At 35.5% G+C, this 24,773-nt stretch overlaps 1 protein-coding gene across 1 annotated transcript; it reads right to left on the reverse strand.

The window, feature by feature from the left end:
- Positions 1-2,219: 2,219 nt before the first annotated feature.
- On the reverse strand, positions 2,220-24,499 carry CRISP1 (cysteine rich secretory protein 1). Its single transcript, XM_044387078.1, has 7 exons — positions 24,434-24,499; positions 18,448-18,585; positions 13,778-13,868; positions 12,533-12,681; positions 9,451-9,548; positions 7,241-7,329; positions 2,220-2,347 (listed from the first exon to the last, which is right to left on the reverse strand). Exons 1-7 carry the CDS (start codon positions 24,497-24,499, stop codon positions 2,220-2,222), a joined length of 759 nt encoding a protein of 252 aa, XP_044243013.1.
- Between the last annotated feature and the right edge of the window lie 274 nt (positions 24,500-24,773).

Consider the following 24,773-nt stretch of genomic DNA (forward strand, 5'->3'; position numbering starts at 1 on the left):
GAAAAACATTAAAGTAACATGGGTGATCATATTTTTTTGAAAATTTAAAAAAATCAGTGTCACAGTTTTTATCTTTTAATTCTTTGTTAATTCTTTGTTCAGTACTTCCAGCCATATTTTGAACACTTGCGGTAATGACAGGCATATTTTTATTTTTTTATATATAATATTTGTTACAAGTTTTTTATATTCTCTATCAGTGTATCAGATCTCTTAATTAGGTTTAACAATTTTCCCTCCATTCCTTAATATATTGGGAAAATTGAGAGAGTTACAAGCTAATCTAAGAGTAGGAGACATATCACATCCACCCTATTATTCAATGGTTCAGGGTATACAATCCCTGAACTGCCCTGGGATCTCTGTAGCCTCACTGGGGAAGGAACAGAGGTGCCTTTCCATGTTTAGGGAAAAGAAGATCATGACAATGCTGTCCCAACTACTTTAGACTTGAGCACATTTTAAAAATTCACAATGACCCCTAATTTAGGACAGTTGTCAGTCTGCACATCTTGGATCGTTCTATTATCCATGCCCCCATATAAATCTGTATAGAGCCTATTTTTTATTATAGAGCTCTTATCATTAAGAATCCGGGATGTTTTATCTTTGCTCATGGTAGCAAATAAAAGTCATTCAGTCTGGCTTTTCTTCAAATTTCCTTGTAATCTGGATCCATTTTTGTGCCCATTTGGTCTTCACTGTCAATCCTGCAACCTAATTAGATCTGTCGTCAAAGCTACTCTTTACTATCTTTGCTTCACAGGTCTTGTGGACATGTATTAGTATATGTACGCACACACACACACACACACACACACACACACACACACACACGTTTCTAATGGAGCAATGTGTTTCAACTCTTGAGTCTAATCATGACACTTACCTTGACAGTGACTCTGAACTTAGCATGAGATTTCTTTCTATCAGTGTGTTGCTGTGTGCACAAACTCTCCTGATAAGCTTTGGTCATGGGAGTAATGTTATGAAGCATTCAAAAAGTTGCATTATAATTTATGTCACATTTCCTTGGAGATATCTAGCATATGAAATTTTTTTTGGGGGGGGTCACAAAAACAATTCTCATCCTTGAAATAAAACTTTGTTTCTATTACTTCTTTTTCTTTCTTTCTTTCTTTCTTTCTTTCTTTCTTTCTTTCTTTCTTTCTTCTTTCTTTCTTTCTTTCTTTCTTTCTTTCTTTCTTTGTTATTTTTTAAAGATTTTTTATTTATTTTAGAGAGAGAGAGCATGAGTGGGGGGGCAGAGGGAGCGGGACAGAGAATCTCAAGCAGACTCCCTGCTGAGCGTGGAACCTGACCTGGACTCAATCCCATGGCCCCAAAATCACAACCTGAGCTGAAACCAAGAGTCCGATGCTCAACTGACTGTGCCACCAGGTGCCCCTCCACTGCTTCTTTCTTATATGTGATATGACAAATGATGAGAACCTAGGGAATTTTCTTTTATATAAACTTTTAGAGAGAAAGAGCACAATTATGGGGGCGAAAAGCCTGAAACTGGAAACAAAACAGCAGGCACTGGGATCTCTTTGTGGTCATACAGGTTTCTTTAATATTCAGATTCACTAATATTTACATCTTCATTTGAAATAAGGGAGACAATACCCTCTATATATGCATTACATTTCGTGTATAATCAGTGCTGAGTACATATTTTGTTAAAGTAAGGAACACAATTTTCCCCCCACTTTACAAATGCTTATAGATATAATAATGAAACAATGAGACATTTAAACCTCCAATTAAGCACTTTGCCTAGCAAGTAACAAGACTTGACTTTTTGATTGCTTTACGGGTTATTTTAATGATCAATTTAAAACAGAAGTAAAGTTATGAAATAAAGAATTGCAGTGCATGTTAGTTGGGCCGGGAAACAACATCAGGAGGTTTGGAGACATGGGAAAACAGGGGAAGGAGTTAACAGGGAAAGACCCTCCTCTAGCAGAGGTTATCGTCAAGGTGGCCAGTTACACCATCAGCTGAATTTTGTCAACCTGCTTCAGAAAGTATCAGGATAGGAGTGGGTGGCATTGATGTAAATCTATTGATGCTTATATATGATCAGTAAAATTTAGGATCTCAAGTGTAATTAAAACCAAACGAAACTTAACAGAAGCTACTGAAACAAAGTAAGGCAAAAGATGTACTCCAGGAGACATTTCCCCAACAGCACATTATAGTTGCAAATAAAAAGATTATTTTATCTCCTTGTCACAGAGACAACTAGCTTTGCAAAACTGTTGAACTGACTGGGATCTGCATCCGAAACTTCGTTTTTGTGTCTGACAGTTACTGTATTCATCATAGTAGAGGCAGGGGTTGGCTGGAAGGAAAAAGCACGTTTACAAAATATTATCTAGAAAATTCACCTTTACTGAAGAAAGAGATAATCTCCTTAAAGACATAAACAGAATTACCCAGCCCCTCCAAACCCTTAGTGCCTCTGAAAATTACCAATCTGTTTTCTGTATCTGAGTTTGTTTTTTTTTAGATTCCACATATAAGTGAGATCATATGGTGTTTGTCTAAGTCTGACTTATTTCACTTAGATTTCCATTTGCTTTATAGCTGAACAGTATACAGAGTATGTGTGTGAGTGTGTGTGTGTGTGTGTGTATATAAATATATAAAATATTTTCTTTATCCATTCATCTGTCAATGGACCCTTAGGTTGTTTCCATGCTTAAGCTATTGTATCTTCTTGAGTTACTGTTTTTGTTTTCTTCAGATAGCTATCCAGAAGAAAAATTGCTGAATCATATGACTGTTTTATTTTTAATTTTTTGAGGAGCCTCCATACGGCTTCCTATAGTGACTGCACCCATTTACATTCCCATTAACATTGCATAAGGGTTTCCTTTTCACCACACCCTTGCCCCCACTTATTATCTCTTGTCGTTTTAATGATAGACCTTCTAACAGGTATGCAGTGTATCCTTGCATTTCCCTGATGATCAGTGATATTAAACACCTTTTTTTTTTTTGAGAGAGAGAGAGAGAGAATGATAGAGAGGGAAAGAGAAAGAGAAAGAGAGAGAACAAGCAGGGAGGAGGGTCAGAGAGAGAGGGGGAAGCAGATTCTGCGCTGAGCAGGGATCCCAATGTGGGGCTGGAACCCAATGTGGGGCTCGATCCCAGGACCCTGAGATCACAACCTGAGCCACCCAGGTGCTCCAATTAAATACCTTCTCGTGTCCCTGTTGACTATATGCATATCTTCTTTGGAAAAACATCAATTTAGTTCCCCTGCCAATTTTGTAATTAGATTTTTAAATTCAGCTTTATAAGTTCTTTATATATTTTGGAGATTAACATCTTATCAGACATATGATTTGCAAATATTTTCTCCCATTCAGTGGGTTGTCTTTTCATTTCGTTGATGGTTTTCCTTGCTGTGCAGAAGCTTTTTAGTTAGATGCAGTCTCACTTGTTTATTTTTGCTTTTGTTCTTTTTGATTTTAGTGTCAAATCCAAAAAACCATTGCCGAGACTGATACAAAGAGTTTGTGCCATGTTTTCTTCTAGGATTTTTATGGTTTCAGGTTCTGTGTTCAAGTTTTTAATCCATTTGAGTTGATTTTTGTGTGTGGTGTAATATATGATTCCTGTTTCATTCTTTTGCATGTGCTTGTCTGTCTAGTTGCCCCAGCACCATTTATTGAAGAGACTATCTTTTCCCTTTGTATGTATTTGGCTTCTTTGTTATAAATTAATTGACTGTATGTGTATTGATTTATTTCTGGGCTCTCCATTCTTTTTTTTAAAATATATATTAAATAAATAAATAAAAATATATATAAATAAAGATGTATATATTTATTATGTTGTTAGCCATTCTGTTCCATTGATCTATGTGCCTGTTTTTATGCTAATACCGTACTGTTTTGATTACTATATATAGCTTTGTAATATAGTTTGAAATCAGGTAGCATGATACACTAGCTTTATTCTTCTTTCTCAAGATTGCTTTGGCTATCTTTTGTTATTCCACACAAATTTTAGGATTATTTGTTCTAGTTCTGTGAAAAATGTCATTGGAATTTTGATAGTGATTGCACTGAATCTGTGGATAGCTTTGGATAGTATGGAAATTCAAAAAAAATGGAATATATTTCCATTTATTTGTGTCTTCATTATTTTTCACCAATATTTTATAATTTTCAGTATATAGATCTTTTACCTCCTTGGTGAAATTTATTCTTAGGTATTTTATTCTTTTTTGATGTAATTATAAATAGGATTTTTAAAAAAATTATTTTTCTGATAGTTTGGTAGTATACACAAAAATAACTGGTTTTTGTATATTGATTTTTGAATCCTGCAATTTTACTAAATTCAGTTTATTAATTCCAATAGTTTTCTGGTGGAGTCTTTATGGTATTTTATATATACTGTCAAGTCGTCTGCAAGTAGAGACTGTTTTACTTCTTCCTTTCTGATTTTAATTACTTGTATTTCTTTCTCTTCTGTAATTGCTCTAAGACTTCCAGTACTATGTTGAATTAAAATGGTAAAGGTAGGCATTCTTGTCCTGTTCGTGGTCTTAGAGGAAAAGCTTTTCACTTTTCACCACTGAATATGATGCTTGTTGTGGGTTTCTCATATCCGGCTTTTATAATGTTGAGGTAACATTATACCTGTGTACCCAATTTGAGAGTTTTTATCATGAAAGAATGTCAAAGTTTGCCAAATGCTTTTTCTGTATCTATTGAGATGACTATATTATTTCTATTCTTCATATTGTCTGATTTGTAGATGTTGAGCCATTCTTGCATCCTTAGCATTAATTCCACTTCATTGTGGTGTATGGTCTTTTCAGTGTATTGTTGCAATTGGTTTGCTAACTTTCATTGAGATTTTTGCACCTATGTTCATCAGATATATTGACCTGCAATTTTTTTTTTTTAATGCAGTGTCATCTGATATTAGTATCAGGGTAATGCTGGCCTCATAAAATGAATTGGGAAGTGTTCCCTTCTCTTCCATTTTTTGGAAGAGGTTTAGAAGTATGAGTTTTAATTCTTCTTTAAATGTTTGGTAGAATTCACTAGTGACACCATCTGGTCCTGGGCTTTTCTTTGTTGGGAGATTTTTGATTATTGATTCAATCTCCTTACTAGTATTTAGTCTGTTCAGATTTTCCATTTATTCATGATTCAGTCTTTGTGGGCTGTATGTTTATTTCTTCATAATTTAGTCTTTATAAAGTCATATGTTTTTCTTTAAGTTTAGTTTTGTAAGTTGTATGTATGAATAGGATAAATTCTTATTTATCCATTTCTTCAAATTAGTTGTCCAATTTGTTGCCACACAGGTGTTCATAGCAGACTCTCATGCTCTTTTTTGTGTGTATCAGGTGTAATGTCTTCTCTTTAATTTCTAATTGTAATTATTTGAGTCCTCTATTTTCTTTTCTTTCTCTTTCTTCTTCTTCTCTCTTCTTTTCCCTTCTTCTCTTTCCCCTTCCCTTTCTTCTTCTTCTTCTTCTTCTTCTCCTCCTCCTTCTCCTCCTCCTCCCCCTCTTCCTCCTCCTCCTCCTCCTCCTCCTCCTCCTCCTTCTTCTTCTTCTTCTTCTTCTCCATCTTCTTGTAAGTGTGGTAAAGCTAAAAATTTTTCTATGTCATTTATCTTTTAATGAAAGAGCTCTTCCTTTAATTGATCTTTTTCATTGTCTTTTCAGTCTCTATTTTATTTATTTCCACTCTGATTTTTGTTATTTTCCTCCTTCTACTGACTTGGAGCTCAGTTTATTCTTTTTTGTAGTTGAAGGATAAAGTTAAGTTGTTTTGAGCTCTTTGTTGTTGTTGTTGCTATTATAGCTATTTATTGCTATAAATTTCCCTCTTAGAACTGCTTTTACTGCTGTTAAATAATATAAATTATATTAATATATATAATTTCCCCTATTTTATAGTATGAATTTTGTTTTTACAAAATTTATTTGAATTACAGGAAGCTGCTTATATCTATATATTCAGGTCTTATATTTTTAGCATTGTTTCCATTCCAATGTGGCCCAATCTGAGTTATTTTTCTTTAATATTTCTCATCTTCTTGTGCATTTATAGGTGAGCAAAGAGTTTAAGATATGCATCTTTTATAGCATAGATTTAATCTTTTTGAGTAATGCATTCTCTTTCCCACTCTCATTTTACTTCTATTACATTTTTTATACCATTATAAACATTGCTTTTATATCTTGGATTAAAAAAACCTACTCCATCCACCCAGCATAGATAATTAGTAGATATTTTATTTTTCTCCAATTACATTTCTTTTCAGAAAAAAATGCAAAAAAATGAGGTTGAAAGTAAGAGAAAAAGGAAAAAAAGAGAAAGAATAAAGGAGACTTAGAAAGAAGAGTATTTATCTATGAATCTCTCTATTTAAAGAGAGGGAATTTGAAAAAGAGAATTCATTTTCCCTACTTTAAGAGTAAACAGAGTGACTTGGTTAGGTGTAGGAAAATAAGTCTTCTGTCCTTCCAAGTCTGGGTTTTTTCCTGTATTAGTTATTTCTCTACAAACTCGTTGAAAATTATCTTACCAACATTATACTCAGGGATTAGGAGTTACGTTTTCAGGAGTCTCTAGAGAAAGGAACTTTTGCTGTCTAAGGGAATGAACATGTAATTGGAACCCATTTGGTTAATACTATATTATAGGTAAGGTTTATTTAAGAAATAAAAAGAAGTGCTGTAAGGTGACAGTGTAACCACCAACTAATATCTTCTGATGTGTCAGTGGGAACATGGAAGAATAAGACCCACTCCATAAGAAATTACATGCCCTAATAATTGGTCAGACCGGTAAGGGAGTTACGGAGCAGCAAGAATCTGAGAACGCTGGTATCCTGAAAACAATACATCTGATTTTAAGGTTACAATAAGAGAGCCAAAAGTTTTTTATAGAGCAGAGAAAAATGTGTAAATGTTATATTAACATCTATCCAGGTTTTCTCTATTAGGGTCATTAAACTTTAGGGCGGGGGGCTTGAGTTTAGGCCTAGACATTCTAATATCCAGTGTAATAGATTTCATCAGTCAACTTCTTGGTCACTCAGGGAGGGGAAATAAGAAATACTGTTGTTCTTTCCTATGCGATGATTCAGAAAAAGAGTTATAGAAAGGTGCAATATTGTCAAAAACCCGTAATTTGAAGGACACATGGCTCCTGCGTCAATGGTCTACATTAAGCAAACTGAATGTAATACTTACTGCAAAGTTTATTTTCACAGTCATTTGGACAGTCCCCACATGGACTTCCTGCATTGTAAGGTTCATTTCTTTTGGCAGGATCATTTCCCCTTAAGAAAAGGAATAAAGGAAAAGGTGATGTTATAAAATTGGTGCTTGGGCAAGGCATATAAAATTTTACTCACTATTTATAATCAACCTTGAAAACAATTTTTGAAAACCACTTCTAGATAGTGATGATAATCTTTAAGATAGGTTTAAGATTTCTAGACCAGCAGTGATGACAATTTATCTTTTTGCATGTGTAACAGGCAACTGAGGGGTCCTAAGAACATTTTGAAAGAATTTACCCTATTCAGACAGTTAAGTTCTAACAGGACAGGGACCTCTGAACAGTCAGTTCTTAGCAAGCAGAAGAGCTTTAGAGCCATCTATAATTGGTCATTTTTCTTTATTTATACCCATAAGGACTTGCTAAGCAGTCATGTAAAAGGCCATGTTAAGAACATTTTAAGTGAGTCAAGATGGAGATGTCCTAATTTCACCTTGCACAATATCATGAGAAAATTGATACATGTTACTCTTGTGTAGAAACACATGGAGCATTAAAAAAATGAAAATCCCTGAGTATGGCTAAATCTAAAGTGGTAGAGTTGGGGGAGAGAGAGTAGATGAGAATTTCTAGTTCTAAGCTAATATGAAATTCAGAGAAGACAGTCTTACCTGCAGATATCTAAGAAAACAATGTAGATTATAACTGATTCTTAATATGCTTGAAAAATAAAGTAAATGTTCTGGTTAAAATAGCATTCTAGTTGATATTTTTCTCTTTGATATCTGAATTGTTAGATTTTCATCTTATTTTTTTTCCACTTTTTTTTTTTTTAAGTAAGCTTTATGCCCAGTGTGGGGCTTGAACTCATGAACCGGAGATCAAGAGTCGCATGCTCTACCAACTGAGCCAGCCAGGTGCCCCAAAATTTCACTTTATAAAAGAAACTTATTACTTAATTCAGTAAGGGATTTAGTCAGACTCTTGGCTTAATCTTTGCTGCAGAATATTCTCTATCACAGCTCCACGTGTTTTACTTTTAGGTAAATGTCAGTTCACTAGAAACCACCACCAGCCCCCTAAAAGATTTAGTACAATTGAAGTGTTGTAGATGCAAAGAGATCTTACTGTCTTTAGTATTAATTATATAGATAAAATCATAACAAATATTAACTGCTGAAATCAAGAAATGATAAGACCAGAAAATAACTCATATAGAGCTCTTATATAAATATATCTACTGAATCTACACTGATATGGGAGACCTCATTTAAAGTATAAATATGGTAGCATATCAACAGATAAATAATTTTCACTGATTCATATTGAAATTTTTTATTTTGCAACACACATGGGGAATAGCAGTTAAACACTATGCTTGGAGCCCTTAGTATGATGGAAAATTTGTATATTCAACTACCTAAGTACAGATAGCTGAAGGAGACATATGCAGACCACTTATTAACTTTCCTTAGCAGAGTATATTTAAACAGGCTTTTGTAGTGAACTATTAGAGGGCTAGATCAAGCTCTGAACAATCTCTAATTTCTCATGATTACCACTGGAGCCACACAGTATGCTCCTGTGGGCTCCTACACTCATCTTTGTCTGATCTGATCTTGCTTATAGAGCAACCACAGTCGATAAAGCAAAGGGGTCCACCTGCCCTTCACTGAAGCAATCGGATTATCTCTTCTAGGAGTTATTACTCACGCCTTGATAACATGTAAATTCAATTTCTAAAGAAAAGGCATATACCAACAGTTAGACTAAAAAGCTAAATACAAGAACACTTCAATTTTTCCATTTGTTTATTCTTGATGGTCCCCTATATTTCCGCCCTTGCATTCTAAATATACTCCAGAATTGTTGAAGTAAATATCCTTGTTTTTCGCTTATGCTAATCAATAACAGAGAGCAAGACTGCTGGTAATAGCTTTGAATTGGGACATTCTGTTAATGAAATATACATTTATTTTAAACATATGATATAAATAAAATTGTGTGTGTGTGTGTGTGTGTATGTGTGTCATGTTTTTAGGTATTGGCTAAATGACATTTTATCCCTAAAGATCTGCTTAATTGAAATGAAATATTTATTTGAGTTTTCTTTTATATTGTTTGAGAAACCGGATTATGTAAGAGGGGTAGATTTCTCACCAAGCTGTATAATACATACTCATGACAATAGTGGCAAATATAGAGATACTGAGTTGACAATCTTTTGGGGCATGGTGATATTCCACAGCCAATGAGGTAAGACGTGGCCCAAACAATCTGTAATGATAAAGAGATTATTTTATTAATAATTTGACTTTTGCTAAATGATTACAATATGAATATTGTCATCCATGTTGAAAATAAACATGTTTGTTTTTAGGATGCTTTGAGCATGGCTTATTAGGAAGTCATAGAAACAGAAAAATTTCCATGTGTCTGGATAGCACACATACATATGCACACTTATTGGCCATCCTTAATCCTGGCTCATTCTATTATCAAATCTATATAGAAAATCAGGTTAACATGATGAAGGCCTGGTTGGTGATTATATAAAAATGAAACCATGGGAGGAACTTACTTAATCATCAGAGAAGAAGCATGGTGTAGATTTGGCCTATGAGGCAAAACATCTTGGTTTCAAATTCTATCTCTACCATTTCCTGGTTGTATGGTATTTACCAGTTTATGTTTTGAAATTTTATTTTTTTGTTTGTAAAATGGGATAAAATAATACTATCTTCTACATCATAGGTGTATTGTGGGAATTGGATAATAATTTTTTTTAAGTGTTTGGAAGAGGAAATACTAAGTTACTATCTGAGTGTGATGGAACTAACGGTCTTGGATGTAAATGGTAGGTCTAGTCTACCTTTATCTGAAAGAAATAGAAGGTTGGAATTGATGTCACAAATTTGTCAGATTTTAAGCTCTCTGGGTGATCATTTTATTTTTATCTTTTGATTGTTTGATAGGACAAATTATATGAATAAATAGTCTAATGTTACAACATTCTTGGTTTCCTAGAACATATCCTTTTTGTCCAAGGCTGTCAATTGTAAAATAAGAATGCTATTTGCTAGTCTTTTATTTAGAATACCTGTATTGCTATCCATAAATGATTAAGTCTATGATTTTTAAATAGGAAATCTTGCAAAAGCAGACCCAAGTTGGAAGTCTTATGCATTCTAACATCAAATCTTACCACAAAGCTACAGTAATTAAAACAGTGGTACTGGCATAACAATAGACATATAAACCTGGGAAATAAAATAGAGTCCAGAAATAAATCTTCACATATATGGTCATATGATTTTCAACAAGGGTGCCAAGATGATTCAATGAGACAGGACTGCCTTATCACAAATAAAGTTGGAAAACGAGATATCTTCATGCAAATAAATGAATTTGGGCCCTACCTTCCACCATATAAAAAAAATAACTCAAAATGGATTAAATACCTGGGTGTAAGAGCTGAAACCATAAAAAAGCTCTTCAAAGGAAACATAAGGAAAAAACTTCATGATATTGAATTTGACAGTGATTTCTTGGATAAGACACCAAAAGCAGAGACAGAAAAGGAAAAAAAAAAACATGGGTAAATTGGACTTTATCAAAATGTAAAACCTTTGTGCATCATAGGATACTATCATCAGAGTGAGTAGGCAGTCTATGTAATAGGAATTAATGTTTGCAAATCATACACCTGCTAAAGGATGGATATCTAGATATTCTAGATAACGAACTCTTATAACTCAGCAACAAAAACCCAAATAACCTGATATAACCCAGCAACACTAAATAGAGATGGAACCTCTACAGAAGTAATTTACGTTAAATTAACTTCTAAGGGTGGAACCATAATCTGATTGGGTTCGTGCCAGAGTGTTGGCACTCATGCTCTCACTCTTTCTCTCTCTCTCTCTGCAAGTGCATGCTTGGAAGGAAAGGAAAGGAAATGAAGGGAAAGGAAAGTCCATGCAAGGACATAATGAAATGAAGGCAAGTAGAGAGCTCTCACAGGAACAAACTATGTTGCAGAAGTTCATAGGCTTCCAGCCACCAGAACTGTGAGAAAATAAATTTCTGTTGTTTAGTCAGCCTGGGTTCTTTGTTACGGAAGTCCAAACAGACCAATACAGTGCAGATGTGAAGAAATCAGAAATTTCATTGCTGCTGGGAATGTCAAATAATGCAGCTGTTATGGAAGACAGTATGCCGGTTCCTAAATAAGTCAACATACGATTACGATGTGATCCAGAAATTCCATTTCTGGATGTATACTCAAAAGAATTGAAAGATATGAGCAGATATCTGTACACCAATGTTCATAGCAGCATTATTATCAATAGCCAAAACTGGAAACAACCTAAATACCCATCAGTGGATGAATGGATAAACAACAGGTGGTATACACGTGCAATGGAATATTATGCAGGCTTAAAAAGGAGTAAAATTATGACACGTGCTACAACATGGATGAGCATCAAATGAGGATATAATGCTAAGTGAAATAAGGCAGACACAAAGGACAAAAATTGCATGATTCCAGTTATATGAGGTATCTACAGTAATCAAATTCATAGACACAGAAAGTAAATGGTGCTTGCCAGAGGCTGGGGAGGGGGGGAAATGGGAAGTCACTGTTTAATGGGCACAGAGTTTGGGAAGGTGAAAATTTCTGAAGATGTATGGTAGTGATTGCTTCATAACAATTTGAATGTAGTTAATGCTACTGAACATTAATGCTCCATAATTTTAAAATGATTAAAATAGAAAATTTTATAAAGTATATTCACATATGCATATCCAAATAATTATTATGTGTCCTATATGTATATATGTTCTATATGTATATATATAATTATATATGATAAATAAAAATAATATGTGTGTATATATTTTACACATATATACATATGTACATATAATTTTACAACAATAAAAATAAACTAGGAAGAAGAGGATTCCCTGTATTATAAGGTACTATTATTTTCATTCTTTACACATATTAGAAATGTAATTTATAAGTCACATTAATGTTTTATGATTTTGTTAATTCCCAAAAGTCCAAATGTATAAAAAAGGAAGCTAAACAGTTAAGCAGCTTCTCTAAGCCATGTATTGAGGGAATCACATTTCCTTATGTTCCATATTATAACAGGAACTCAGCGGGTCAAGTTGATTTTCTCAGTCACCTAATTTCCACACATGCTTATAGTCATTTAAACAATGTGTATATTTGCAAGTACACAGGTTACCTGAGTGTAATGCTTAATTATTATGTCGGCATCCAGTGACGTCCATTCCCCATACTTGAAATATTTAGATTCATTGTACCAGATTTTTATTACATTTGACCATGAAATAGGATAAGTTGTCAAATGCATATTTTCTCCACAAAAAGTATCTGAAAGGGAGAAAAAAAATCTGTGTCATACTTGAAGAAACTTGGAAATATATTACAAGGATATTTTCCTCATTTTCATTTTACAAATATTTCACTGGTCATCCAAGCAATGTCTTATAAAAGAAAACAAACTCAGCTGTATCTCTGCTAGCAATCATCATTTTCATTGATGAGTGAACTTGTGGTACTTAGGTTTGGTGGGAAGTCGACAGTAGGAGATGATGTGCAAGCCTGGAAATCAGATCAACATTTCAGTCTCTGCCACTTCTGAGCTGTTGAGAAGGGTGAAACCAATCCAAGTAGCCTATGGGTTGCAACAGGACCCATGACTTGAAAACAGCCACACAGAGGTATTCATTATGCAAGGACCTTGAAATAAACTTTTGCTCATTTAGCCATTCACTTGTGACATGGGATCTTGATCAAAATGGTATTCAGGAGAGATCTACCTTTCTCTGTGGTAGAAAGACACTGCTAATTCACAGGTCAACATTAGGCAAAAATGCCCAATAATTTGTAAATATGGAAGTTTCATTAAGATTTTTAAAATATTTGATAATAAACAAGTATCTCATAAATGTTAATAATGTCTACTTACATAGGAAGTACACATAGCTTTTCTGGAAACCAGTAGTGATCCACGTAATATATATGCCATGAGATGGACTCATTCATGAACACCTAAATTTGTCCTCATGTACAGCTCAGTAGAGTTGAATAGAACTCACCTCTCAAGTGTATTAGTATTTCAAAGCCAGAGATATCCCTAGGGTGATATTGTGTGTAGCTGAAATAACTACATAGAGAGGAAAGCTTCTAGCTATCCAGCTGTCCATCCAGTTATCATTGTCTTACTCAATTATTCTGTAATATTGAGAGCTTTGATTCTTGTTTCTGATGATCAGAATCTGGAAATTGAAATTTGAACATCCAAATTTAAAAATTAATAATAAGAAAACAGTGTGGTGGGCCACAATCCACTGTCACTTATGGGGCCATATCATATACTGAATGACTTAACTCACCCTTGCCAGGTTACTTAACAATCCCTGAGGACTTCTGAATATGGAGATGAGTCATGCAGATGTATACCTACTTGTAATTCGCCTCTTAATTGAGTTGCTCTCTCTTAATTCACACTGCTTTGACAACATTCCAGCATTTTGTGCAGCTTCTTCACTCCAGTCCTACAGTGGAAGGGTAAAATATAAGCACTTGGTCTTATTGGCATTTCCATGATAATATTCTAGTTTATTGTTTGTAAAAATCCAAGGCTAGCGATATCCTCAATTTTATAAGCTAACAATTTAAATAATAATATTAAATGCTCTGGTTGGAAGAGGAAGACAAAACTTTTGACTCACTATGGTAGCCCTTGAATTTACAAAATCAAAATTTGGTAATAACGTTCTGATATAGCTTCTCTCTCAGAAGTGTGAAAGAGTTTAAGTAAATGCTTTCAGTGAAACAGATCAGAGTTAGAAATCCATTCCATTATTTATTAGCAGTTTTATCTCTGACACATTATTTAATCTTTTTGAATATGTTCTTCATCTGTGAAATGTGAACCACCATTCATGCCTAATTGTTTGTTCTAAAGTTTTAATGTAGTAATTCACGCGATACAATTGTGATATGACAAATCTTATACTATGTGCTCAATAAATAAACAACAGCTATGTACAGTGCCACACATCTCCATCTAAAATTATAAATAATAATAAAAAATAGTAGCTAATACCACATGGCAGGATCTGTTACCAATTCTGTATGCGTATTTTCTAATTTTGACTCAGAGCAACTCTACAAGGGAAGTACTATTATTATCCCCATTTGCAAACGGGGAAATTGAGGCACCGAGATGTTGCATAATTTCTCAGGATAACACAACCAATAAGTAGCCAAAAAAGAATTAGAATCCAGGTTATTCTGTTTTCAGAATGTGTGCTCTTAACTCTTAATGTCTGTCAGTTGTGCTGAGTTGAAGCCTTTTGTCAGGTGTATCTCCAAGTAAGTTGAAAGGAGGCAGAAAATCTATATTACTAATTATGGGACTCTGACAAATGTCCTCCCTAACACTCTTCCATCCATTCCAGCACACTGCGTACATCCACTTTAAAGACTTCTAATATCTGCATGGAACACATCACCAACAAAAGTTGTAGACTTCATTTTTTACTATGGGCTTTGACATAAATCATTCACTTATTCTTTAGAGTAAGTTTTGGGTGACATCTGACTTAGGATTTTAACATTTTTCCTGGTGGCAAAAAAGTTTAACTGTTATATGTGTATCCTTCCATCTGTGTTAGTTTTACAGAATAACCGTTCAGGTTGACGGAATTTACTAAACCTTGAGATGAATTAAGTAAGTCATATATGGACCACATTTTTTTATTTTTTTATTTGTTTCTTGTGTATTGAGTTTGAGTCCATCTATACAATGGAATATTACTCAGCCATCAACAAGAACGATTTCTCAACATTTGCTGCAACATGGACGGGACTGGAGGAGATAATGCTAAGCAAAATAAGTCAAGCAGAGAAAGACAATTATCATATGGTTTCACTCATTTATGGAACATAAGAAGTAGAAAGATAGGTAGGAGAAGAAAGGGAAGAAGAAAGGGGGGGTAAACAGAAGGGGGAATGAACCATGAGAGACTATGGACTCTGGGAAAAAAACTGAGGGCTTTAGAGGGGAAGGGGGTGGGGGAATGGGATAGGCTGGTGATGGGTATTAAGGAGGGCACGTATTGCATGGTACACTGGGTGATATACGCAAATAATGAATCATGGAACTTTACATCAAAAACTAGGGATGTACTGTATGATGACTAACATAATATAATAAAAAAATTATTATAAAAAAAGTAAGCCATTAGCCTAGACTCAAAGCAAAAGCATGGTTTTGTAAGGTTTAATTGTTTCATGCAAGAAAAGCTTTATTTTAGTAGTGGATACATCTACCCAAGGGAGTAGAGATGATACAACACATCCCGTTAGGACACTGGATCTCCTGGCAGTGGGAATATCATCATTGCATGCCTTGGTAAAAAACTTGCCTATTGTGACCAAGTTACCAAGTGATCAGGACTAGAATTTACCTGGGTAACTTAACTCACTGCTTGTTGTGTATGCTGTGGTGTACTACCAGGTCACTCTCTCAACCAAAGCACTTATTTCCTCTTAAGCTGGGAGTCCTGCCCACTGACAGCTCTACTGTCTGTCCTTTCTAAAACTGTCCTGCATCCAGGAGCATAATTCCATCCATACCCAATAACTGGTTGACGTGGAAACTGTAAATTCCAAGCCACTTCCCTCCTACTCAGGACAACTTCGAAGGGTTGTCTTAGTTGTTCTGCTTCCTGAAGAATTATTTGAGCCCTCTATTGCCCATCACAATCCAACTTTTCCATATGTTCACTGCTGCCTCTCTCTCTACCTCCATCGGTAGGTGTCAATCCGGAGATTGTTCTCCAATAAACATTCTGTGCGCTAATCTCCATTGGAGTATGCTTATCTTGTCGCATAAACTACCTGCAATATTCATTCTATACAGTCTGTGGTTCAGACCTCTTTGAGGAAGGGTCTAGGATATTATCTCTGATTAATATTGGTAAGATGCTCCTTTCTTTTGTAGTAGATCCATGATTAAAATCACAAGTGAGTATTCATGGTTATTGCACCAAAGCTATGAATTCTGGCTTTAATACGTGGTTCCATTCAATCTATATCTAACCCTATGTATAGAAACTTTTTCTTTTCTGGAAAATCTCTGCCTGGCAGTTGTGATTGGCTCTTCAGCCCGGCTGTAACTCTATCGGTTCCTTTCTAGCCACATCCAATGCATTGTTTATGGAACAGCTCAACTCTCATATTCCTTTGAAAATATGATTCAGTGGACTGGTCACCTAATTTATAGTCTCGTTGATCTCTCATACCTTTACACTTTAGCACTTGAATGTATTCATTCTTACATTACGTTCTAAAGTTTCCTTTGCATTTGCCTTTAATCCACAATAATAAAGTCTCTGAAATCAGAGGCTATATTTTCCATTTACCCTAAAATTTCCTTAGACCCTCCTAGCTAAATGTGTTTGCTCTTCTGGAAACCGAGGAGTTTGGACCCTATTGGAGTCCAGTGAGTTTGGACCCTATTTGTCCTAAGAGCACGTGCCTGGAGCTGTGCCATTTGCATTTGAATCTGTACTTATTCACTACTTATTACTTTGGATGTTAGCTAGCTTATCTGAGGTTCGGATTCATTACCTGTAAAACGGAGATGATAGTATTAGCTACATCACGGAACTACTGATTTAAATGAATTAATGTAATAAGGTTCTAAAAGAGTGCCTGTCAACGGTAAACACAATATACACGTCAGGCACAACACTCACAATGCAAGAAGGCCTATGAAAGCTACTGATTTTTATTGTTTTGTTTAAATAACACTTTCTATTTTAAGATGACCGAGAGAGAGATTTCAAAATAATGTTTTTATTCATTTGCCTCCCACCCTTCATCTTTTGCATGAGGAGGCTGTCCCTTAGAATCACTCTCCAGAGCCAGTGCTATTTCTAATTCTTGTTACTCTAGACCAGTCCAAGGTTAAAGGAACCAGGATAAGGTTGCACAAAAACCTGAGTGATACTTCTGGGAGATAATACAAACACAGCTAATCACCTCATACACTGGAGAGTTCCCTAAATTTGTTCTGTTTTATAGCACCTAGTCTGCACACACACCAGCTTTATAGTGGAAAGACAATTCTCTTTTTATGGGATGCAAGGGACCTGGGAAATAGGTTTGTCAATATTGGTTTATCTGGTAGCACCTCCTGACTTAGAATCTGGACTTCTTGATTCTCAGCTGAGTGTCTAGCCTCTGGGCTCTGTCCAGTGAAGACAGTTCTGAGTTGCCTCTGTAACTTCAAGCCTCCTATGCTGACAACACTGGCGGCGGCATCAGCTTCAGCTGGGAGCTTGCAGTGGTCTCCGCCCCAGACTTTCCAGATCAGGATCTCAGAGAGTGGGGCCCAGGATCTGTGTTTTACCAAGGTCTTCAAGCAGTTTGTTCAAAATTGAGAAGCACTGTCCTAGGGTACATTATGAATCAAATTACTGTCTGAGTTGGAATTGTTGCTCCGTCATTTAATAACTGATTTTGGGAAAGTTACTTACTTCCTCTTTGCCTCCATTTCTTTCTTTCTTTCTTTTTTTTTTTTTAAGATTTATTTATTTATTTGAGGGGTGCCTGGGTAGCTTAGTAGTTAAGCGTCTGCCTTCGGCTCAGGTCATGATCCCAGCATCCTGGGATCTAGCCCTGCATTGGGCTCCCTGCTCTGCTGGGAGCCTGCTTCTTTCTCACTCCCCCTGCTCGTGTTCCCTCTCTCGCTGGCTGTCTCTCTGTCAAATGAATAAAATAAAAATCTTAAAAAAATAAAGATTTCTTTATTTATTTGAGAGAGAGTGAGAGCACACGCACACAAAAGGAGAGGGAGAGGGAGAAGCAGACCCCGCTGAGCAGGGAGCCTAATGTGGGGCTCTGTCCCAGGAGCCTGGGATCATGACCTGAACCGAATGCAGATGCTTAACTGACTGAATCACCCAGGCGCCCCTGTGCCTCCATTTCTTCTGCTAAGTCATAGGTTTGTTTGGGAAGACCAAACTTTATTATACTGAAAGTGAAGAGAACTTAATAAAAACTCAGTAAACACTATTACTATTATTAACATCGTTGTTGTTGCTGTTTAATTCATCTTACCATTTTCAGCATGTTGCTGGCTGATGGAACTACTCCTCTCCTGAGGGTGTTATGTACAGTAACGATTTCTTCTTGGACAGTCGCCAGTTCAGTGAGGAGCGTATTATATGGAACATATGGAAATGGTGCTGGTTTTGTCTGTGATCAGAAAATTATTAATTAGTCTTCTTTTATGTGTAATTCATCACGTATGTTACTTGCAGACCTATAGCAATATGAATCTGTAGTTTGTATTGAATAGACAATGATCCACAGCATTTTAAAATTAACAATTGCTCAATAGATTAGTTTCCATTTCTCCAGTGCTCGTCTTGTGGGTTTCTGAATGTCATCTGACATTACACAAGTATATAGCATAATGCACTGGATATACTGTGATTGGGGTTTTTTCAGTGTATGATTGGTACTTTGGGCCATGCTAAAGTACTTTTTATCTGGCAATATAAACCACAGTGGACGATATCTTGATATCACACCTTTACTGACTAACTTCCCTTCCTTGGCTCTATCCCACCCCATTTCCTGCAAGTGTTCTCTTTGCTTCTTAAATAAACCACTAGCACTTGAATACTGTCTAAAGGATGTGTCTAATCTAAGATATTAATTATCGAATACAAAGCCTCCAGTGTCTTCAACTCAGATTCTACCTTTTTGTCTTCTGCCTATGAAAAAACTTTAACATTTGCATACATATGTGTAAGTATAAAATAGAATTAAAATCAGCTACAATCCAGAATTAATGACTATTCTTTTAATTTGCTTACCCTTTATCTTGCAACTAAGAAGAAAACTAAATGGCTTTAATATTTTAGGTTAGCATTAGTTGCTATAAAAAGCAGCTTCTTTTGTGTGTGTATTATATATTACATGCACTTCATTCCTTTTGTTTAAAAAGTGCAAAACATATGTAGTATAATTTGAGTAGCATCTATTTATTCCTCAGGTACCATAAGACTGTTAGCAATTTCTGAATGGATAGCACCCAACACCATACTTTGCTCAAATTTAGTAGTTATTTCATTTATTTTATATCAACATAAAACAGGAACGGGGAAATGGCATAAATATGGAATCCAGAAGACCCCTCTAGAGACTATCCTCTGAGGACATCATTTCCTCAAAAGCACACTCATGTGGTGCTATTTTCTTCCATATTTCATGTAGATCTTGTCTAGACAAGAGGAGAGGAGAGGTGGGGAACCACTAGAATCACTTTACCATATCCAAATTAAATTTTCCTTGCTCCTCTGAACTCTGCTCCAGTGAAACTCATGACATATTGGTCTACCATCTCATTTTTGAAGATTTATTCTCCTATAGTGTTTTCCTATTATTTCCTCTCATTCATTGAAATTGAGCCTTCTGGGTTGTTTGTTGTTTTTTTTTTTTAAGATTTTATTTATCTATCTATATATTTATTTTTTGAGAGGGAGATAGCATGAGCTGGGGCAGGGAGGGGCAGAGGAAAAGGGAGAAGCAGACTCCCTGCTGAACAGGGAGCCCTATACGGGACTTGATCCCAGGACCCTGAGATCATGACTTGAGCCTAACGCAGATGTGTAACTTACTGAGCCATCCAGGTGCCCTGAAATTGGGCCTTCTGAAACAAATTCATCCTGCCCACCCCAATTTCTGCCATCAACCCAAGGGACTTCAGCATTCATTGAATGGTTCCAACCATCTGATATCTCACGCCCTTGAATTCTTCCTCTCTTAGACCTCTCCTCCAAGTCTCTTTAGTCTCCACCATGGTGGTCAGTCTATATTCCATAATCACTCCAAATGCCAAATCTTCTGTTCAAACTTTTTCTTCCCTGATCAGGATTTCCTGCTCTTCCAGATTGCTAAGGTCAATCACTCTGAGTATTTTCAACATAATCTAGCCTTCTAGCTCATTCTTCATTTTCTCTATTTTCCCTCTTTTGTCTTTTCTTTATTTTTTATTCATGTTCTCTTATTTCAACAACTTTCTTGCTAAAATATTGAATCCTTTCCTGCCCATCGCTATTTAGGAACACCCCCACTTTGGAGGGACCAAAAATTTCCCTGCCCACGGAGTCAGATGAACATTGGCCGAAAAATATTCCACAAAATGCCAAATATTGGCATCCAATATCCTGATGTCTAATCTCAAACAGTGCCCTAATTTTGTTCATCAATTGTACTATAGAATTACCTGGTTAATTTGCTTTGTCTTTCTTCATAATGTTATTGCAGAACTTGTGCACTCTACCCCAATTACATTGACCTCTCTCAATAGATTCTGGTATGTTCTATTTTCCTCAGTAAAGAGGCAGCTATTTCAGCTTCTCTTGGTCAGTCTACCAATCTGCCTCTATTTGGTCTCATTCTTTCCTCCTTATCTCTCGTGGTACTACTGAACAGATCATACTTTCTTGTTTGGTTTTTTTTTAACCATTTTATTGAGGTATAATTGACATGTAAAAGTTATACATGTTTAATGTATACAATTCAATGAGTTTGGTAAGTATACACTTGTGAAACCATCTCCACCATCAAGACAAACAAACAAAAGAACACAAACATAGCAATCACCTCTCAAAGTTTCCTCCTGTCCCCTTTACTATAACTATTGTTATTATTTTGTGTAGTTTTTAGAAGCATTTAACATAAACTTTACCCTCTTGGCAAATTTAAAACTGGATGTCCACATGCAAAAGAATGAAATTAGACCCTTATATCACACCATACATTAAAATCAACTAAAAATGGATTAAAGACGTAAATGTAAGACCTGAAATCACAAAACTCCTAGAAGAAAACATAAGTAAAAAATTCCTTGATGTTGGTCTTGGCAAGCATAGACAATAAAAGAAAAAATAAGCAGATAGGATTGTATCAAACTAAAAAAACTTCTGCACAGCAAAGGAAACAATCAAAAAGATGAAAAGACAACTTAATGAATGGGAAAAATATTTTAAGCTATATATCTGATAAGGAATTGATATTCAAAATATAGAAGGAACTTGTATAACCTACTAGCAAAAACAAAACAAAAAAAATGACCTGATTAAAAAATACACAAAGACCCTAAACAGATATTTTTCCAAAAAAGGCATATAAATGACCAACAGGTATATGAAAAGGTGCTTAACCTCATTAATCATCAGGGAAATGAAAACCAAAACCACAATGATTATCACCTCATACCTGTTAGGATGGCTATTATTAAAAACAAGATTTCAAGTGTTGCAAGGATGTAGAGAAAAGGGAACCCTGATGTACTCTTGGTGGGAATGTAGAATGGTAACTCTATAGTGGAAAACAGTATGTGGGTTCCTCAAAAAATTAAACACAGGTCATTCTTTCAAAAGCTATTTCTCCCCAGTGTTATTTACTCCATTCTCTTCCATATTTCCCCAAATCTCACATTACTCATTATCTTTCCATTGTATCTTCAACCAATTCTTTTGTCCTTCCCACTGGCATTTATCCATGATCATGTTGCTTGTAACTTAAACAAACAAAACTTTTCGTTTATTTCACCTCCCCATTCAATCGTTGTACTTTCTACTTTCCATCCCTATCAAAATTCCCGAAAATGTTGCCTGTACTGGCTGTCTATAATTTCCCACCCTTCAAGCAATATAGTCTGCATTCACCCTTCCTCCATATTTTCCACTAAAACAAATGTTCTATACCAGGTATGATATACCCCCTCCTTAAACAATTTCCCAGGCATTAAACAATGTCTAGAGAAATTTCTGGTTGTCATGATTGAGTTGGAGTATTGCTCTGCCATCTTGTTGATAGAGGCCAGTGATTTTTGTTAAACATCCTTAAAAGGCTCAGGACAGACCCCCTTGACAAAGAATTATTCCATAATAAAATGTCAGTAATTCTGAAGTTGAGATACTTTACTTTGAAACAACTCCTTGTTGTCCTTATCAGAGAAGGCTCTAATTACCTTAGACAAGATCAAATCCTGTTACTACCTGATTGCAACTCCCTGTACTTTTCCTTCAAAGATCTTTTCGTGTAACATCTTCTAGATTCTCTTGGAAAACTCTATATGTCAGTAAAAGTGATTTCTGTTCAATTAGGTGTCTAGTAGGTTAGTAAACTCGAACATTGAAGGGGAGTTTAAAATAAGATTCAAGCCTAGTGGTTGGTCCATTTGCTTTCTACCTGGAGTCTAAAAAGAGAGTATATCATACTGTTTATTTTTATTAGACAAATAGTAACAGTTTATACTCAATGATTCTCCAGTATGTTGGAAGTACAAACTTAAAAAAGAGTTCTTTAACTAGGATTCACGTTTAATATTATGCAATGAATTTGTGTTTGGGCCTTAATTTGTCTTATGTTGTTGTTTCTTTTAAAATTCTTAGCCTTAATTTTCTGAACAAACTTTCTGTAAAATGCAAATGTTCCAATAATTATCTGTCTATAGAATGTACACATGTTTTATCAATGCCTTCAACCCTTTCATATTTTTCCTTTGTATTCTTGGTCAGTAAGTAGATGAAGCTCTGGTTCCCTTGACTGAGAGGAGTTTTTGTTACCTACTTTTTCATCTGGACTTTTAACTGTGACACTGATTCCTTCTTTCACATGGCAGCCTGGGCCAGGCTGTCTCCTAGAACGTGGACTAAGTGACTCAGAGCAGCGTAGTACTGATAGGTCTTAAAGGCAAAATTTGCTTTCTCCCTGTCTTTCCTTTCTCTCTGTTGGTGGCTATGCTTCAGCTTATCTTTTCCTTACTGTGAAGTATGAAGTTTTCCCCCTCCACACTGGGGGAATAAAATGGGAAGAGCACCAAAGGGGTGGAAGGAGAACTCTTTTTTAAGTTTGTACTTCCAACATACTGGAGAATCATTGAGTATTGGGCAAGAGCTCTACCTGGTTCCTCTTTGGGGAACAGGTGTGAGTGATAAGACCCAAATCAGCATCCCAATTGTCTGATGTATATAGATTTCCTTTCATTTATAAAATTAAATCCCTTCCATTTCTGACTTCTAACTAGCACACAAAAACATAAAAATCATTCATTTTCTATACCAAAGCTATTGACTTCAGTTCATCATAAAAATATTTTGGGTACATGGGGTGCCTGGGTGGCTCAGTTGTTAAGCATCAACCTTCGGCTCAGGTCATGATCCCACGGTCCTGGGATCAAGCCATGCATTGGACTCCCTACTCAGCAGGGAGTCTGCTTCTCCCTCTCCCTCTGTCTGCTGCTCCCCCTACTTGTGTTTCTCTCTCTCTCTGTGTCAAATAAACAAGTAAAATCTTAAAAAAATATTTTGGGTACATTAAAAAATGTAGTTTTTTTATATCATTGAGGCTATTGAGAAGTACATATTATTGGGTGACCATCATAAAATATTAAGGACTTATTCCTTATACCATTGCCTGTTTTGTTTTTATTTTGTGATTGTTGAAGTTCTTGTCTTTAATGATTAGTGAGGTATAGGCCTCATATATTGACTCCATTGCTTATAATTCCTCACACTTCTCTTCTTGCTGTTCACACCTTGAATTTTGTATTTAATTTTGATGTGTTAAATTCTTGTTATATTCACAGTCAGTTCAACTGGGATATTGATAAAATACTTGCTTTTCTGGGTTAAAAAATCCAAACGATATTCTTTCTCATTTAGTTATGGAGCATTCATGGTACGTTATTAAGAAATAATTCCTGGCCTACTTTCTCAGCTTTTTGAATTATCTAGAGGAGCTATAATGAAATTGGCATGAGCCCATGGAGACAAACTGGTTAGGTTTACTTTCAGGCTCTGCCACTTCCCAGTTATCTGACATTGGCCACATGGCTTCACCTTCCAATGCACTGGTTCTTTTCTCTGCAACGTGAAATTAAGAATAGTACTTGCCTACTGGAGCCTATGGTGAGACCAAGGTGACAAAGCATCCTGACAACAGTGTCTGTAACAAAATGAGTTCTACAGGAGTAGCTCTTATCCTTTTCTGGAAAGTAATTATGAAACATACAATCCTCACATACTCTTATAATCAAAATAGGCAGGAAACCAGCAGCAGCAGCCAAATACAAGAAGTATTTCATTGTCATCCCTGAAAAAAAAAACCAAACAAACATAAATTTAGATTATTGTCAACTTCTGGGATTATGTTTTATAATAAACCTGTTTTCAAACCACTTCCACAGTATATTTGCATTTTCTGCAAAAAGAGACCCTCAGGATCAAAACAAAGTTGAATATGTTAGTCAGTGGAACCAACAGAGGAAGACAGAACTGTGATTGGAAGAACGATAGATTTCATGTCTTAATCCCCAGAACCTTTGAATATGTTGCATACAAGACAAAAGAGAATTAAAGTAGCAG

This window comes from Ursus arctos, unplaced genomic scaffold (assembly GCF_023065955.2).
Source record: "Ursus arctos isolate Adak ecotype North America unplaced genomic scaffold, UrsArc2.0 scaffold_29, whole genome shotgun sequence".
Taxonomy (NCBI): Eukaryota; Metazoa; Chordata; class Mammalia; order Carnivora; family Ursidae; genus Ursus; species Ursus arctos.

Coding starts and splice junctions, on each gene's coding strand:
- CRISP1 (XM_044387078.1), bottom strand. CDS start 24,499: ATGACAATGAAATACTTCTTGTATTTGGCTGCTGCTGCTGGTTTCCTG. Junction 12,682..13,777: donor AATTAAGAGGCGAATTACAA/GTAGGTATACAT, acceptor TCTCCCTTTCAG/ATACTTTTTGTGGAGAAAAT. Junction 9,549..12,532: donor TAATTAAGCATTACACTCAG/GTAACCTGTGTA, acceptor TTATCATTACAG/ATTGTTTGGGCCACGTCTTA.